The 18311-nt window shown below is 33.2% G+C and overlaps 1 protein-coding gene across 1 annotated transcript in view; it reads left to right on the forward strand.

Moving 5' to 3' along the window:
* The window catches only part of LOC116789617 (sodium channel protein type 3 subunit alpha-like), a 73761-nt gene that overhangs the window by 33727 nt on the left and 21723 nt on the right, over positions 1 to 18311 (forward strand). Inside the window, 5 exon segments of the mRNA XM_032693630.1 lie at positions 299 to 431; positions 2881 to 3119; positions 5944 to 6117; positions 7376 to 7732; positions 8824 to 9309. Of these exon segments, the coding sequence (XP_032549521.1) occupies positions 299 to 431; positions 2881 to 3119; positions 5944 to 6117; positions 7376 to 7732; positions 8824 to 9309 (1389 nt within the window).

The raw sequence follows: 18311 nt of genomic DNA on the forward strand, positions 1-18311 counted from the left end.
TTTGTTTTGAAATAATAATAATAATCAAAAGATACCTAGCAAAAATTTTGTTCAGCCAGTCATTTAAATGACAACTACCTCTGGTCCCACATTGCATTGTTACTGGGTCTTCCAGTTGATTATTTACAGCAATGTACAAAGTAGTGAGTTCCTCAATGAAGAAGAAAGAAATCTCTACAGGAACAGAAACCTTCACTGTGTAAGAAAAGCTTAGTATGTTGCACAAAGCTGATTTTCACTACAATTGTTAATTGGCTATTGAAAAGGATGATCTAATTCCTCAGTATTTCATTTACAGGGCACCACTACGGAAACAGAAATAAGGAAAAGAAGACTGAGTTCTTATCAAATTTCCATGGAAATGCTGGAAGAGTCTGCTGCAAGACAAAGAGCAATGAGCATAGCCAGCATACTTACAAATACAATGGAAGGTACTTGATGCATTTTATCTGACAGGCAGCTCATTGAATTTCTGCTAACTACATGTACAGAAAAATTATTTAAATAATTTCCTTTGTAAATGTAAACCTGGACATGTGAAATCTCTGTACATCAGATGCGAGAGGCTTTTGAGCATTTCCAAGATAATTTATGCATTCTAAATGCTTAGCCATTTATTTTTCATGACACCTTCCAAAATATTACTCTACTGAGTGGACTAACAGAGATAAAATAATCATATCTAGGGGATTGCTACAGACTCAAACAGAGTATATAGGGATTTTCTTCCCATTAGACATCTGCAGGAAAAATCAATTAAGGTAGCCTGGAATTGCCATGATAAAGGTCATGATGTGCTAGAAGAGTCATTTCCCTTAAAACTTAAATCCAAGGATAGGCAATAGGAAATTGGAATAAGAAATATAGTTTTAAAGAAAAAAAGAACAGCTGTAATCAACTCATGCCAAGGCACACAGTGTCTTTCTTAAGCATTTCTAAAACTTTCTTAGCCATCAAAGATAAAAAAATATTATACTTGCTATATTAAAAATCATACAATGTTGGGATTTTTTTCTTATGTAATGGAAACTGAGTATGTTCACTTTTCACACATATGCCTTTAAAGTATTTTTATAAGCTTAAGGGATCTGGATACTGGCAAAGTGTGGCAGTTATTCTAGTCAGACCAACCCTGCAGATGTGCTTCAACCCATGTTCTAAATGGACAGAAAATTACCAAGAAACTTTGTAGTGTAATTAAGCCAGTATCAAAATTTAATTTTTAAGTGAGTTCTGAAACCCTTTGCTCTCAGATAGATCCCAAACTAAATGTAGTCAGAAATATAAGGTTTGTGTCACCTTTAGAGCAAGTGTGAGCTGTTGGGACCTCTTAATTCTCAGTGTGCAATTCTTGGTTCTCCTCTCTGTAAACAGGATATCTCCTTAGAGGGTGCTGCACTCTTCCTCCAGCTAAACAGTTTGTCCTTCCATCCTCCTGACCAGAAAAAACATGTCAACATAAACTAAGTTGTCCCAGTAGCGACCTCCTTACCCCATCTGGTTTCCACTACTTGAGAAGTTGCCAAGTGCAGCAATGGAGTTTCCTGTGTCAACTCAGTGGCCTCTTTTGTCCAAGCCCAGTCGTATCCTTACTTTTAGCACTCTGGGTTAGATGTTCTGAAATGTGATTATTCCACCTGATCCATATATTCCTTCAGAAGCACTGTGTTTGTTATGGTTTATAAAGACTGTAGAAGTCTTCTGCTACTTGATACCTTTTTCTGTTAGAACTTGTTTGTTTCTATCAGTTTAAAAGCTGGCAACTGACCTTTGAAATTCCAGTAATTCCACCCATATACAACAATATTAGAGGCAAAAATTCAATCTACTAGTCCTCAAAATGTAGATTTTTACGCTAAGTCCTTATTAGGAAATCTGTAAAACAGCATGCTTGTTATTTTAGCAAAATCACCCATAAGTGTCATGATGATAGAGATCTCTCTGTGCTCTAAGGAATGCCTGAAAAATGGGAAATTTCAGAATTGGGTTGATGCCACTATGTAGAAATTTTATCAAAACTTGTGTCCATATCTTACATATTTTTAGTATAAGTATTTCTCACTTAGGCAAACATCAATCTTCCTTCTGGGCTGTCCTCAAACATTCCATGATATTAGATATTCATCCTTGCTATTATTAACTCAGTAGAAGTTAATATTCTTCTGTAACTTTGAAAATATTGACAATGAAATGGAAATGCAAAGATTCTAATTGAAAGCAGTTGTTCTGCAGTTGCTCAACAGAGTTGCTCTGCTAATACTAATTAAAATAAGAAAATAGGCATTCAGTATATTAAAAATATTGATTCAAATAAGAAATTATAGATATGCACACCAAATCATTTCTCTGATATTGTAGTGGTTCAGTGTAGTAGCAAATATAATACTTTTAGTATCTGAAATCAAAATATGTCCTCATATACTTAACACAAAAATCTGAAATCAAAATATGTCCTCATATACTTAACACAAAAATGTTAATCTTTTATGAAGCTTATACAAATTATATACATCAGCTCTCTGATGAGTGAGTCATGTTAACTTTTAATATCCAAAATTAAGATATCTGCTGTAAGCAAGTCAAGTAATCTAAACTAAATGTCTAGATTCTCCCTACTGTCATGGGAAAGACAAACATATTTCTCTCTTTAGGCAGATGTTGAGATGATTCACCCTTTAGTGAATGTACTTCACTGTCCACTGATTGCAGAGGAGCTTAAATAAATTAGGTGCCTTACTTTTAGGTGGCTAAACATAAGTAAGAGAAAACCTATGTTAGTGAGAGCTGTTTATTTGAATGATACAATCTTTTTCCATATTTTAAACAAGAAGTTCCAGAGGATACAATTGGAATATTCTTTTTTTTTCTATTTTTTTTCAGAGCTCGAAGAATCCAGACAGAAATGCCCACCGTGCTGGTACAGATTTGCAAATACTTTCTTGATCTGGGATTGCTGGAGTCCATGGTTAAAAGTAAAGCACGTCGTCAATTTAGTTGTGATGGATCCATTTGTTGATCTTGCTATAACTATTTGCATTGTTTTAAACACCTTGTTTATGGCCATGGAACATTACCCAATGACAGAACAGTTTAGCAGTGTCCTTTCTGTGGGGAACCTGGTAAGTGGTTTGTGGTATTGGTGTAAATACCCTTTTCTAAAAGAAGAAATGTATAAATTCCTTTTAAATTTATTCTACGATTTTTTTTTATAATCGGTTTAGAAATTATATATATGATTTTCACAGGTAAAGCAATTTTTGCTGGCCTTTACCCTTCAGGAATCTATTTTGTAACTACTATAATGAAATAACTGAATATGTATGGAAGTGCAGTCTTCACTGGAATGCCACATTTCTTGATGTCTACCCTGGGTTTTTTCTTTAAAATATTAAGGTAGATTATGTAATTTTTATTATGGTACTGATATTCCATAACAGAAAATATTTTTCTTCTGTACAAAATTAAATATTCAGATGTCAGAATTTCTCTTAGAATTTTTTGTTACACTACTGTGAAAGTACTTTTCCAAAAAAAAGGCATATTTCTTGTTACCAGTAAGTCCTTGCCACTTTAGGTAACTAAAAATACTTAATAAATGAGAAGATTACTATTTAATCTCTAAAAAAAGGCATGTTTGATCTCTGAGTTTATTGGTGATGCCTTTCCCATTTTTAACCTGATCCAGAGATTTAGGGTTACATGTAATTCCTTTTCTCAGCAGATACCTGAATGTAACATAACACTTACATGTTCTTATCTGTTTCTCTCCATTTGCTTCTAGTGCTGAGGAAGCAGAGGGTTGAACCTTGCAAGTGTTTATTTCAGAGGCAGATTCATACATTTTAAGTTTTTGTCAGCTGATGTAACTACCAGTAGTTTACATAGGAGGGGTCTGGATTGACTCACACAGCATGCAGTCCTGAAAATCAAAACCAACCAAGTGTTCTGAACTAATCACTCAAAAAGATTAGTTTTGAAAAGCCAGCTAATGTTTAAATGGAACGCTAATAGATTTCTCAGTCAGAGAATGTTTTAAAATCTAAACATTATCCTCATATGTACTGGCAATACATCCTTCTATGAGATGCTTTTTTAAAATAGAACTAAAATTGAACTTACTACCTGTGTGTTCTTGTGTGCACTACATTTTCCTTTCTCCTGGAAGAGGATCTAACTGCACCTTATTCTTATGTTCATGACAGATTACAGAATGTTGTAGTTTAAAATGTTGGTCTGTCATAACGGTAAAATTGTTTCTTTCCAATTATTTATGTTTACAAGGTCTTCTGCTTTTTCCCATCTCATATTTTTTTTTTACTCTAAGCTAACATATTTTTAACTACCTTTGTAACAATTTGGTATCCTTAATTAGGACTATGTATGTGCACTGAATACTGTTCCTGTTGGTTTCAATTGAATTCTCTGTTCCTTGCTGTATTAATCTATTAACCTTAATTTTGTGCTTTCGATTCAAATTATGTTAATTTACTCTTTGCTTGTGACATCACAGTGTGTTTGAAAATAAATTAAATACGACAAATCTGACTGAAGAAGTAGTTCTAAAATGCAATGATTAATTTTGCATAATACTAAAATTCATTCAGTATTCAAATTCCTAATTATAAGAAAACTTGCATTTACTTCTGTTAAAGTGTATTTCTGTATTTAAGGATGTGGTTATGCTGAAGAAAAAGTAGTTTGTGGGTGGAACAGGAAATATCTTGAAATGGTTTTCATGGCTTTTTTTTTTTTCAATTATTTTGACAAATATGAGAGTTTTGTCAAGAATAATTTTCTTTGTTGTGTTCTTTTTACCACATATAGCAATACCTGTTACATTCTTCTGATAATACAGAAACATCTCTTATATATCAATTTAATAGTATAATGTTTCTGGCTATAGCTCTAGTTTGTTAAAAGTATACACTTTAAAATTTACTCTTGGACAATGGTGAATGTTTCTGCAGCATTATATCCACCTCCTAATCCTCTTAAACTAATAGGTAATTATGAGTGTAGTTATATAGTGCTGTAAAAAGTTAGCTTTGCTACCATAAAACTTTGTAGTAGGACTAAGAACAAGCTAGGTAAAGAACTCTCGCAGGGCAATAGCAGAGTACATTGGTGTACCTTAGTAGACTTGATATAGGATATCTTTTGATTGTTGTACAGAATATTCATATGTTTTTATGGTTTTACATCATGCTCCAAAACGTCTTTATTATGCTGCATGAACTACTGATCACTACTCATTGCAAGATTGTTGAGTTACATTCTGGACTTAAAACACTAAGAAGCATTGATAATTTCACATTTGGCACTTCCAGATATTTCAAATAACATTATTATCCTGAAGTTCTTTTTCACAAAAGGAAGTAGCTGTCACACAGCATGGTAGCTGTGTGTGAAACCTCTATATCCTTACAAAAAGCCCAGTACAAGAAACTCCAGACTCCTCTGTCTATCCATCCAAACTCCTCAACTCTCTCATACAAGACAGACCTTAGAGAATCTGTCCTTAGAGAGTCAGACATTAGAGAGTATCTTCTAACGCTTCTATTTAGACTGTGAGCTAGGAAGAAAATTGCTGTCAAACCTTCTTTTACTTTACTGGGACTATCCTCTTAAAATGGGACCGAAAACACCAGATCACATCACATCATTTGCTGCATGGATGGTCCAGCACGCAGTCAAATCTGAGCTGGAGCTGAGCTGCTGACTGGTCAATAGCTTTTTGTATGTTTATCAAACCTCTGTCCTACTATATGTGTCCTGATTTAGTAACTAGTTTTCAGTGTTTAGAAATACTTAAATGCCATTTAGAGATAGCAATCAGCTGTTCTTTATAGTAACAGGTATGAGAATGCGTGTGGCATAAAGCAATTTACTCAGGTATATAAATTTCTCATAACAACTCAATTAATTAATTACATTTTGTTTTAGGTATTCACTGGAATATTCACAGCAGAAATGGTACTAAAGATAATTGCCATGGACCCTTATTATTATTTCCAAGAAGGCTGGAATATTTTTGATGGTATTATCGTTAGCCTTAGTTTAATGGAGCTTGGTCTGGCAAATGTTGAAGGATTATCTGTTCTTCGGTCATTCAGATTGGTAAATACCGTGACAATTAAATATTTGCATGCAATCGTCTCACTCAAAATAATAAAAAAAAAAGTGCTGGTGCCTGTAACAATTAAAATATTTCATTATATTTAAATATATATTGTAAACTTCAGTAGCTATCATTATTTTTCCTATATGCCTAATTTGCAAGCCATGTTTGATAAGGTGTTTGTTGATTGATATCCTTCGATATCTTTTGGTATCAAAATTATCCTATTGATCTTCTATTCTACAGATATCCTTTGTTACCCTAACTGCTGTCTTTTAAGAATTTTGGACATCTTCATTACACTGATTTCATTAAGAATCATTAGAGCTAAATATCTGTAAAAGCATACATATTGTCACCAGCATAAAGTATCATGACATTTTTTGTCTTTATATTGTGAACATTACTTTGTGTTACTTGTAAAGACCCTAAGCAGACCCTCTCTACACATTTATTTCAATGGGCAGCAACAAAAAACTTCTGGTAACTCCACTATATATAACAAAGAGTCAAAAAGCTGATTATGATAACATTTATGTTTAGATATTATTGAGTTTCTACTAAAAATTTATTTTTAATATCAATTAGTATTGTACACTAATTTATAGATGTTTTCTAGAGGCACAAGATTAATTATTTGAAAGTCCTTATTACCAGTAGTCATCACATTACTTGGAAACCTAGGTTATCTCCTAATATATAGAATAGGAAGCAGTGATTTAATTTATTAGCACTACTTGCAATGGTAACCAGCTTCACATAACATAGTTTGGGTCATGAATATTGTTTTTAAGTTAGTGTTTATGATTTGAATGGACATGACAATATCAGCATCAACTTTTTGTTTAAAAAATTGGCCTCTAACTAAGCATGAAAATCTTAATGCAGTGCTGAGGAAAATGTGCAACCAAACCAGCAAAAAGGGTGTAGTGAAGGTGATGAAAAGAGTACGAAATTCTAAAATGTCTTGAAGAATTGTTCATCAATCATCTCTAAGTGGATGTTTAAAAATATTAAAATAAAATGTCATACAAACACAAATTTAGATTTTTTTACTATGTGCATCACTCGAATGAAATGTTGAACAATTCATTTTTGACAAATACTTCATGTTCACTGCTTTCCATTAAAATAATAGTATGTTCCTACTGAAGAACAAATTAATCTACAGAAATTGATATGCTCTGCTAAACAACTTGAACCTAGCTTCTATTTCATAACTAACACTAATGATTCCTCTGCATTTTTGTTTTGCAGCTTCGAGTTTTCAAATTGGCAAAATCTTGGCCAACTCTAAATATGCTGATTAAGATTATTGGCAACTCAGTGGGAGCTCTGGGCAATCTGACCCTGGTGCTCGCTATCATTGTGTTCATTTTCGCTGTGGTTGGGATGCAGCTCTTTGGGAAAAGCTACAAGGAATGTGTCTGCAAGATCTCCAGTGACTGTGAACTTCCACGCTGGCACATGCATGACTTTTTCCACTCTTTCCTGATTGTATTCCGAGTGCTGTGTGGAGAATGGATAGAAACGATGTGGGACTGCATGGAGGTTGCTGGCCAAACCATGTGCCTTATTGTTTTCATGCTGGTCATGGTGATTGGAAACCTGGTGGTACGTGATGAACATTTTTGAGCATTAACTCTAATGCAAATGTACAGGACTTAAAGCTGTGGAATGGAAATGTTTGTCATACTTCTGTTTAGAATTAAAAAATTAATCTGAATGTACTAATTTGGGGTGAAAACATACAATATTTCCCTTCTTTTTTCACTCATTTTTATACACTGAAGTACTCTTACAATGGGTAGAGGAATTTAGAAGTACACCAAAATGTCAAATCAAACACCTTATCATGGGAGTGCTGCAGCTAATTTAGAGGTGCTGTTTAAATTCAAATGTCTTTCTCACTACTCTTGAAATAATACAGCTTATGCTGCACAAGCTCCTGGAAAGCTGCTTCTTCAGAAGTACTCTCATTACAGCTAACTCCAGCACTTGTACTTCTGACTTAATAAAAATAATGTATAGTGTATCTGGTCTTGTTTAGAATATCTTGAATTTAAGTACTGAACTTTGGGGCTTTTTAGGTGTAAACCCCAAAAAACCAAACACAGAATGATTGGCCATCCAGCCTAAAAATGTGCTTAAAATCTTCTAACTCAAAATTGTACAAGAAACCTTATTGAAAAATTTTAAATCGAACTGACAAGTTAAAATGTAAAATTTCAATTGATAAATATTGAATTGGTGAATATGTTATAAATAGAATATAAATAGAATATATAAATAGAATATAAATATAATGCATTATTTACACTTTATTTTAAGTTTCTTTTATTGTTAAACTTTGTGGTTCATTCTGATATGCTTAAAACCTATAATTCATTATCTGTCATAATTCTCTTTCTTTTAGTAACATATTTTAACATGATTTAAATTTTTATAAAATAGAGTTCAGTTTGTTTGTATTCCAGTCATTTCCATGACCTTGCAGTCTTGACACTGTCAACAGAAATGTGCAGAGCCCCAGAAAGTTATTTATGATCAGCACCTGCTCTACTAATTTTTTTAGAACCATAGAATTGTTTAAATTAGAAAAGGCTTTTGAGATCATCAAGTACAACTGTTAACCTAGCATTGCCAAGTCTAACACTTCTTATATGTATATATTTACTGTACCTCTGTATTCTCTCATCTTTTAGGTATTGAACCTATTTCTGGCCTTGCTGCTGAGCTCATTTAGTTCAGACAACCTTGCTGCTACAGATGATGATAATGAAATGAACAATCTCCAGATTGCTGTGGCAAGGATCCAGAAGGGAATAGATTATGTCAAAAAAAAGATACAGGAGTTCATCCAAAAAGCCTTCGTTAGAAAGCAGAAATCTTTAGAGGAAATCAAAGCACTTGAAGAGCTAAACAACAAGAAAGACAGCTGCATTTCCAATCATACTGCTGTTGAAATAAGCAAAGATCTGAATTATCTGAAAGACGGGAATGGAACCACCAGTGGTGTGGGCACAGGCAGCAGTGTGGAAAAATACGTAATTGATGAAAATGATTATATGTCATTTATAAACAACCCAGGCCTCACTGTGACAGTGCCCATTGCAGTTGGAGAATCAGATTTTGAAAATTTAAATACAGAAGAATTTAGCAGCGAATCTGATATGGAAGAAAGCAAACAGGTAGGATTCTTCATATCTTAACAAGTGAATTGTCATGCATTTTCATGTTTTAATTACATATTTAGAATTGTTTAAAAACTGTAATGTCCTGTGTAAATATATTTTATGTTTTAGAATTTTATGTAATTATAATTCAAGAAAAAAAAAATCACCCTATATGATAGTATAGTAGACGGTCCTTAGAGTTTATATTTTTAGTACTTTGTTTATTAACATTTGGAAGATGTTTGGTTTTAAATATGATTATTTCTTTCACAGTTTTCGAGGTTTTAGGACTAGCACACATTTCATAAAGCATTCTTTCTGTAGTGCCTACAATGCAATAAGAATTTCTAGAATAAGGGTAGAAGGCTAAGGACCAATAAAGAGTATACACACCCAAGCAAATATAAGTGGAGAAAAAATATTTTTTTTGATACTTAGGGTAGTTCTAAAAATTAACCCTGAGACATCACAAATCAGTAATGTATTCTGAATTATCTAAAAAGTTTTGTGAGTAATATTCATATAGATTTTGGGTTCAGAGACCATTAAAGTAATCCAGGTACCAAAGAATGTCATGGTAAAGCAGTATCTCAAGTTATGCTGGAGAGCAGAATGATCTTGTAATATAGATGCACGTGGAAACAGCTTACTTGAAAGCTTTATGCTGTTATTATTGTGCAAACTGACAGAAGCTGATCTAAAAACCAAATGCCATGTGCTTTGAAATCTAGGTGGCTCGAATACCAGAAGTGATCATGAACAGGTGCTGATGGTATTCAAGGAAAACTTTGTTTAAGTAGTGATCAACAACAAGCTAATAAATGCATTATCAGAATATAATTATATTCAGTACCATTAGAAATTTAGGAACTTTGAGGTTTAAGGGGTCCGGAACCATAGATAACTTTGTTTTGAATTAGATTAGAAGCTGTGATGTTGTTTGATAACTCATTGATACAAAAGGGTTTGTTTACCATAAAGAAAGCTCTTCTATAAAGAAGCCCTACATTCATGACTTTATCATAGCTGTATAGTTGCTATATTTGCAAATAATTATGTATTCCTCAGCACTATCAAACTATACCACATGAAATTAGGGGATAGCCATGATCCACTGAATCATAGTATGGGTCTTTTGCTAAAGAACATAAAGGAACATAAAAAGTGTGTGCTTATTTGCAGCTGCAAAGAATGTTGCTCTGTGTAACAGCTGTAAGATGAAGAACAAGATATTCTATCACCCAACTAAGTTGCTCAGTTATGAAACAAACTTCTTCAATGTAGATATATAATTCAGTATAGCAGTAGTGCTTATCCATGGCAATTTAAGAATATAAGAGATACAGGAAGTGTAAAGTGGTGTAAGTTATGAGATCAATTAGTATCACAAAAAAAGCCATTCAGAGTTTCAGCCTGAGAGTTCAGTATTTTTCTTGTAAGCTGATCTAATAAAAGTTGATTGTCATTTCCAATGAACTTTTAGCAAAGTCTTCTATGTCTTTTCATATATTCTGATTTTTTTTTATTATATTTTACTACACATTTACTGCTTTCCTTGTGGTTAGTTCTCATAAATACAATGATAAGTGCCTTGCTAGTAACTTCATTTTATAAAGTTACAAGCCTAGAAATTTTCTGTATATGTTACTTTTTAAAAGGTTTGTAATATGCATTTAGGAAGTTGAGGGGCTTATAGTCTATGCAGATGCTAAATGTGTGGTTGCATGACATGTCATCCTCAGCAGCAGAAGAACTTGGGAAGTTCCCATCCACACCTGGCTAGTGATCCCCTGGCAGTGTTTACCCCTTTCTCTGCCTCAGTGTTTGTGGGTCTGTGCTAAAAGGCAGGTCACTCGTTGTGCCATAGGTATTATTTGTTTATTTCTTCTTTAAGGTAGATTGAATGGCTCAGTTTACAGTGTACTGCTGTATATTCCATCAAAACAGCGGAGGACAAAACAAAATGCAATGCTAAGACAGAAAATCCTCTGCTTTCCAGGTGAATATGTGATATATGTACACAAGAAAAAGGAGTAAAAGCCCTTGTTGTTGTGCTGAGAAGTTCTGAATACCAATTTCAAGGTGACTTTGACAAGTCAATTGCTCTGTTCATACCCATCTTTGCTTGGTTCAGGCATTATGCTTTTGTTTTCTAAGGCCATCCTGAAGTTTCTGGATGGTAATAAATCAAAAGAGATTTTGTGGGGGTTTTTTATGGACTTGTATCCATATGTCTTCAGGAAGAGAAATCAAATCCAAAAGTCCGTATAAGCAATTCGAAAGTGGAAATTTCAGGTGATTGTGGGAAATCCAGCAGTAACTGATAGATGGTGTTTATAATAAGAAATCGTGGAGAAATTTTCAGTGGGGTTAGGATAGGTTTAGCACTTCTGTGCAGCCTCAGTATTTCCTTACAATCAATACCATTGCAAAGCTGGAGCTATAACACTTCCCGCAAATTCTGCTCACACACAGTGTTTGGCTCTGACATGTATTCATACAGTGCAAGTGTGCATATGGTGAACAGTATCTAATCAGACAGTGCCCTGAAAATTGTGAATGCTGTATTAATTGCACTTTCGGCTCTGGATTCCTTATTCCTTTAGGATGATTTCTAGGGAAAGGATAAAGGGGGAGGGTTTTATTGTGTGTATAAAAATCCACTGGCTTTGTTAATATATGAACAGATGTTCTGGCATGTGACTGGAATTGGTGAAGGTTCCCAATCTTCTCCTACCAAGTCAACAGTACTGTTGAATCTTTTGCTGCCTTCTGATTGTCTTTTAAGGAAGATAAAGAGTCCATTGTTGCAGTGTTTAAGTTACCTCTCTAGGACAGTACACCATCATTTGCTTTGTTTTGCCTCTCACGGTGTACCACTGAGACAACATTTCTGCTAGAAGGCCTGGTCTGCAAAAGGAGGGGTAAGAGATGAAGCAGAACTTTCCCTGCCTTAACTGTGGCAGCGCTTAGCATTTAAAATACTTTGAAGAAGCATCCCCTATAATAACATTTTATTTAACAACAGAGCTGTGGGAAGCTACATCTGCACAGGAACTGTAAAATGATTCGTTTTTTTCTGGTGTCTTACTGACTGTCACTGACATTAAGAGCAGAATGATTATTTGAAGTCTGTCATGCCAAAAGTGGGGTATGGGCTGTGTGCCCCTGAGGAATATGCCAGGAGCAGGTAATTACTATAGAAATTGTAAGTGAGGGTGAGTGAGGAACAAATTGTAATATTTCCTATTTTTATTATCAGATATACTATGGTACAAAATAACTCTAGTCACAGAGCTTCTTTTGGAAGGCTAGTTCTTTTTCTTCCTATTTTTTTTTGTTTATTTGTTTCCTGAAAACACATTCTAATTAATTTCCTAGTTAATAACTTCCCAAATCTGCTAGAACCTATTCTGAAATCTGGTTGCACCTTTCAGACCTAAACAAAATCTTTCTAATACATATCACTAGAAATTTGAGGAACTCTCTTTGGATGAAACAGGACAATAATATTTATTAGATTATAAAGTTACCCACTGCTTTAGAGCAATAGTTAGCTGAAAGTACCTGAAAGAAGCGAACATTTCATTGATATTTGAAGGTTTTTAAATAATAATCAGAAAATAGAGGTGCAACACCCAATGAAATAATCATCACAAAACCCCCCAGATTTCTGTTCTGAAAATAAGATACTCAAGACCATTAACTTTGAAGATAATGAGAAAATTAGAAGTAACTAATGGGGATAATTTGGTGGGTTTTAACATTAGCATTGTGGGTGCTGTTTCTATTATAAAATATGCTTCTAATCAGTAAAATGACTACACTATGGTAATCTTACCAAACATGACTCCTAACTATTGTATATTGTATGCCACTTAACAACTGTTCATTATATCTGATTCATAACTTTATAAATAAAGTTTTGCATTTCAACATGGAAAAATAATTTCAAATATATTCTTCAGTTACAGAAAGCTTATTTTACAACTGAAGAAATGCATATACCTATAGGCCTCTATCATTCAAAATTCCAAAACCCTTTCTATCTACAGTATATATACAGTAAGTACAAATTCAGAATGGAGAAGTAAGGCTACTCAATTGACTTCTGAAATCACTGCAGATGATTTTGATAAAATTAAAAATATCCTTCATCATCTGATCTACTAAATTTTCATAACAAGGAATATGTTTAGTTTTCTGATTGGCTTCACTAGTGCCTTTGTGCCTAGGTGAAGTTAAAAAGACAAGAACAAAGTTAAGCATTATAATTGCGTTTCAATAAATTTCTTAGCCAAAATAAACCCAATAGTATTTGATCAATTTGTTGGATGATTCTTTACCATGTTTAAAATGTCCTAGCTAAATTATCTTTTCTAAAACTGACCAATTCTGGGACAGTATCTTCAAAAGTCACAAATTATTTAAGTTATGGACTAGCTGTGGATAATGATTTAAACTATATCTCTGGATACACTGATGTTCCACGGTAAGACACCGATACAATCCTCTTTTGAAACAATTAGATAAAGATTATAGAGTCAGAAGTGTATAGCATACTAAATCTAAACTAGAAACCTAAACAATATGATAATTCATCACATTTAATCTGAATAGAAATTGAAGAAATTTATTTTCATCGAGATCTAGAAGTTCTATCATTATTAGAGGATGAAGGAAGAATGGGAAGCCATACAGCTTCAAAGTATTTTGCTTACTGTATGTATATATTTTTCAAATAAAAGAGATAATCACTTAATCAATTAAATGAAGTCTAGAACATGAAACAAACAAACCCCCTTAAAATTCTCATTAATATGCATTAAGCACTATATAAATACAGAAATAGTTCCCAAATCTGCTAACCATGTCTTTGTTAATTTTATTCATTCTATTTTTATTTATGCATCATAATTTCTCAGTGCAGATTACTAGTTCTAGCTTCTGCATTTCTAATTTCTCTAAAATAAACTAACAAGTTCTGTAGAAAAGTTTGTTGAATATTTCAGGTGGTATGTATTTCCCTTTTTCCAACTAATAATAAAATATTTAATAATAATGTTTTAATTGTGTTAAAGCCATGTTTGAATTAGAGATTCCAAAAAGAGGAAAACTAGTGATCCTGTGTCTTGAACTTCACTACCTACCATTCTTACTTCTCACAGGGGTAAAACCAAGCTGGAGCAATCAAGAATGCAGCTCTGGTGCTTTTTAACCAGGTAGAGCAACGTGTCACCACTTTCACACAGGTTACCTAAGCAAGTTATACATATATATGTATATATATATATAATCACTTTTTAATGGATTTTGACTGGCCTGCATGCTCTTCAGCTATGTACCTTCCCTATCCATTGCAAGATAGTAGAAACATGCACAGCTGCTCTCTGCTGAGTCACGGGACTCACATCACAGCATGGTCAGGTGGGACTGGCAACCCCAACATATATTTTTTAACTCTGCTAATGATTTTTCTGAATATTTAAATACAGTTTTTAGCAATAACTGCATGCTCTTCAGGTTTTGAATTATGGATCATAAAAGTACTGGAATGTTATATGCTAAAGAAGCCAAAGAAAAAGGGAGCATGCATAGTTTTTAAAAAATAAAAACAACCCTTTTTGATTCAGCCCTTATAAATGTAAATTTTTAATGAAATGTGTTAAGTGATTTATGAAATGATTACTGCCATGACTTCAGCTCCTTGTTGAATAACATTTGAATTATTGCAGTAGCTACTTGCGTAAAAATTACAATGCACTGTAATGCAAATATCCAAGATGCTACAAACTGCACTGGATTCATTTGGACAGTGTATATCTTGAGTTTTATAAACTGAAAGCAGAGAAAACTATTTCATAATTGCTAAAATGACAGCAAATAACTCTCCTTAAAGAACTCTCAAAGCAAAACATTTTACAAATCCTCTTTTCTCAAATCTTAAACTCCTTCATAAATAGTGGTTTTTTGGAATGTGTTTCACAATAGGGGTCTGTAAATGAGTTGGGGGACTTTTGTGTAAATTAGAAAGACTATGGAGTAGTCAACATAATTTTTGTGTAAATTAGAAAGACTATGGAGTAGTCAACATAATTTTTATAAAATTCCATATATATTTAACCTAAGGTTTTTTTCATTATAGGCAAACACGCCCTCCATTGATGAGTAAATTGGCAGAGCCTTCAGGAATAGGGACAGCACAGGAGCCAAAGTTATATGAAACTAAGGAGGTCAGATTATCTTAGTAAAACTAGGCATCCAAATTTTGAGGGGATCGAGATTTCAGTCCTATAGCAGGGTTGAAAGCTGTTTCCTTTAGGCAGAGTTTACTGGCTTCAAAAGGACCACCAAGTAGTTAATTTTGTACCCTTGATTATAGCGCAGTATTATCTGCCTATATTATATTGTAGTCTAAATTGCCCAGAGATGCCAAAAGAAATTAAAATTGGTATGTATTCTGAAAATTCTCAGATTTTACTGATTAAATTTTAAACCAAGATATGCTCTAAACATCAAATAAACCTCTAATGAAAGCGATTTTTAAAGTAATTTTCTTAATATTATATAAAAATCAAATATCATCACATCTGAGAGTTAAAGTCAGTTTAGAATCACTTTGGAATCATCAATTTTCATTATTGTATATTTTTTTCACTCAATTACAGTGCAGCTTTCAAGATTCAAAGGATAAAACCACATGGCTGAATTACTAAAGGCAATTTGTAATGGCTGAATCCCTTTTTTTTTATTGTCACTTGAATCATTAAACCATTTGTAAAGCTTAAAATTTTAGTAGCCTACTCTTGCTCTTACTGAAATCTAGAATAGAATCAAATGAGAGCAAGACTGGGTCTTAAGTGAATGCTTTCTTGTAAATGGGCACACTAATATGCTGTTGGTCAAAGCTTGTTTTAATGATCGAAGCTGTTGATAAGAGATGCATTGCTCTAAAAGGACATTATGGAAGCTGATTATACATACATTAACCACGTGTTTGGGTTGGTGATGAAGCATTTTTTCTGTTATGTTCTACACAATAATATCGATATTGCTGTTTTCAGAAAAATATAATCCCATTGAGGTAGTCTGATTTTGTGTGTGTGTGTGTGTGTGTGATTTTCACAGTATTGCTCAGGCTTCTGCTCTAGTCAAGCATGTTGTTTTGCTGATTCAGGCCTTGAGAATGCTGCATCATAAGCAATCGCTTTCAAATATTTCCTTGTAAAGGAAAATGTGATATCATTGAAGATGCAAAGAAGTATTTATAGGGCATGGTGTGTTCTAGAGGCTGATAATCACATTTATGAGCTGAAAAGAAGATTGTGCTAATCTATCATGAATCTTGAGCTTCCTATTAGCTTTATTAGTTTCATTGCTAGAAAGAATATCATTAATGTCACCTTATTTAAAATGTATTGGTTCTTTCCTAATTTAGGGTCTTGAAGCAAAGAAGAGGAGTTTTATTAACTAATGAGGTTTTTTTCCTTAATAATGCAGTTGTTCAGGATTATTTGAAAAATAGTGAAGGGAATGCTTTATGTGAAAATTATTTAATAGAATTATAGTAGGTTTTTTTGGTTATAAACTGCACTTTTGTCACGTGGTTTTTAGCAGCTATGCTGACAGGACTATTTGCAGCAGAGTTTACATGGAAAGATGTAGTTAAAATTTTGACTGCCTTTTAATTTGCACTCCTAGATTTAGAATTGATGCTTACTATGAACCTTTACCTTGCTGCTGTTACGTCAGTAATTGATTTAATGATGATGGATCAGGCCATGAATTAGTTTTAATTTCCCTAACTTGAATGTGACCGATAATTATGTTCACAACATTTGGTTTTTATTTAATGAAGAAACTGCCTATAATTTCAATGACAAGTTTCAGACTTCTTATTTCTTGGTATTTCTATGATATATAAAAAGAGAGTTAATTCACAAGTATTTTACCCTTTTTAAAGGAGAGAGAGACTTATGTGTGGATAATAAGGTGATGTGCTAATAATGCCTAATATAGTGTACATTACTGGGCATTTCGGTTTGTAAATGCAATATAGAACATGAAATTTAAAATATTCTCACAATATGAGATATGCAATATTTTATTTCAGACTTACAGATTTACATGACCAGTAATAAATTATTCCATTTAGAGGCAATATGTCTGTAACTATTTTACATATATAAATTTTGGAAATCATACAGGAAGCGGAGTATGAAAAAATGAAACAAGGTATTTTATACGTTTACTATGCAAAAACCCTAAACTTTGGAAGCATCTAGTTCTCAATGTATTTATCCAAATCTTTTCACATTTGTCAGCATGATTTTCCATGTATGACAGATCATGATATGTAAAAAGGGAAAGAATGGTTTTTAAACTCATACCTGTGTGCTTGTCAGAAATCTTTTCTATTATGTGAGAAGTCCTTTATTTTTGGTCACAATGCAGTAACAACCTGATGTCTGAATGACCCCATATTGACTACATTTGCATGTGTGTGCAAAAATCAGCTTCTTGAAAATTAGCCCTGAAATTATCCATTACCCAACATGACCTTTATTTTAAACTTCATTCATCTCATGTAAGAGTTGAATATGAGGAAAGAATTGATTACAAAGCTATATTAAGATATATGTGCCATTTAATTTCTGGCAGAGAAAGCCCTTAGCTGTGAATATATTTTCCTGAAGAGACTGGGTTTTAACTGAAGAGTTGAATAACTAGTTCTAATTTGCAGCAGTGTCTCTGAAGAAGAAGAGACTACATGGAAATGCCTCTTTTTTCAAAAAACAAGTTATTGTTATTATTTGTTGCAAAATCATTCAAATCCTCTGAACAGAAGGGGGTTTTTATATTCTAAAAATGTCACTATCTTGAAAACTAAATGTGAAATGTAGTTGGTATTAAGCATTCTCTCAACAAAACTGTGTAGAAAGGTCTTCATCCTTTCTCCATATGGCCTTCATCCAAAGGTCAAAGGACATGACCAGATTTGCTAAACTAAACCCACA

The sequence above is a fragment of the Chiroxiphia lanceolata genome, chromosome 7, assembly GCF_009829145.1.
Source record: "Chiroxiphia lanceolata isolate bChiLan1 chromosome 7, bChiLan1.pri, whole genome shotgun sequence".
NCBI lineage: Eukaryota > Metazoa > Chordata > Aves > Passeriformes > Pipridae > Chiroxiphia > Chiroxiphia lanceolata.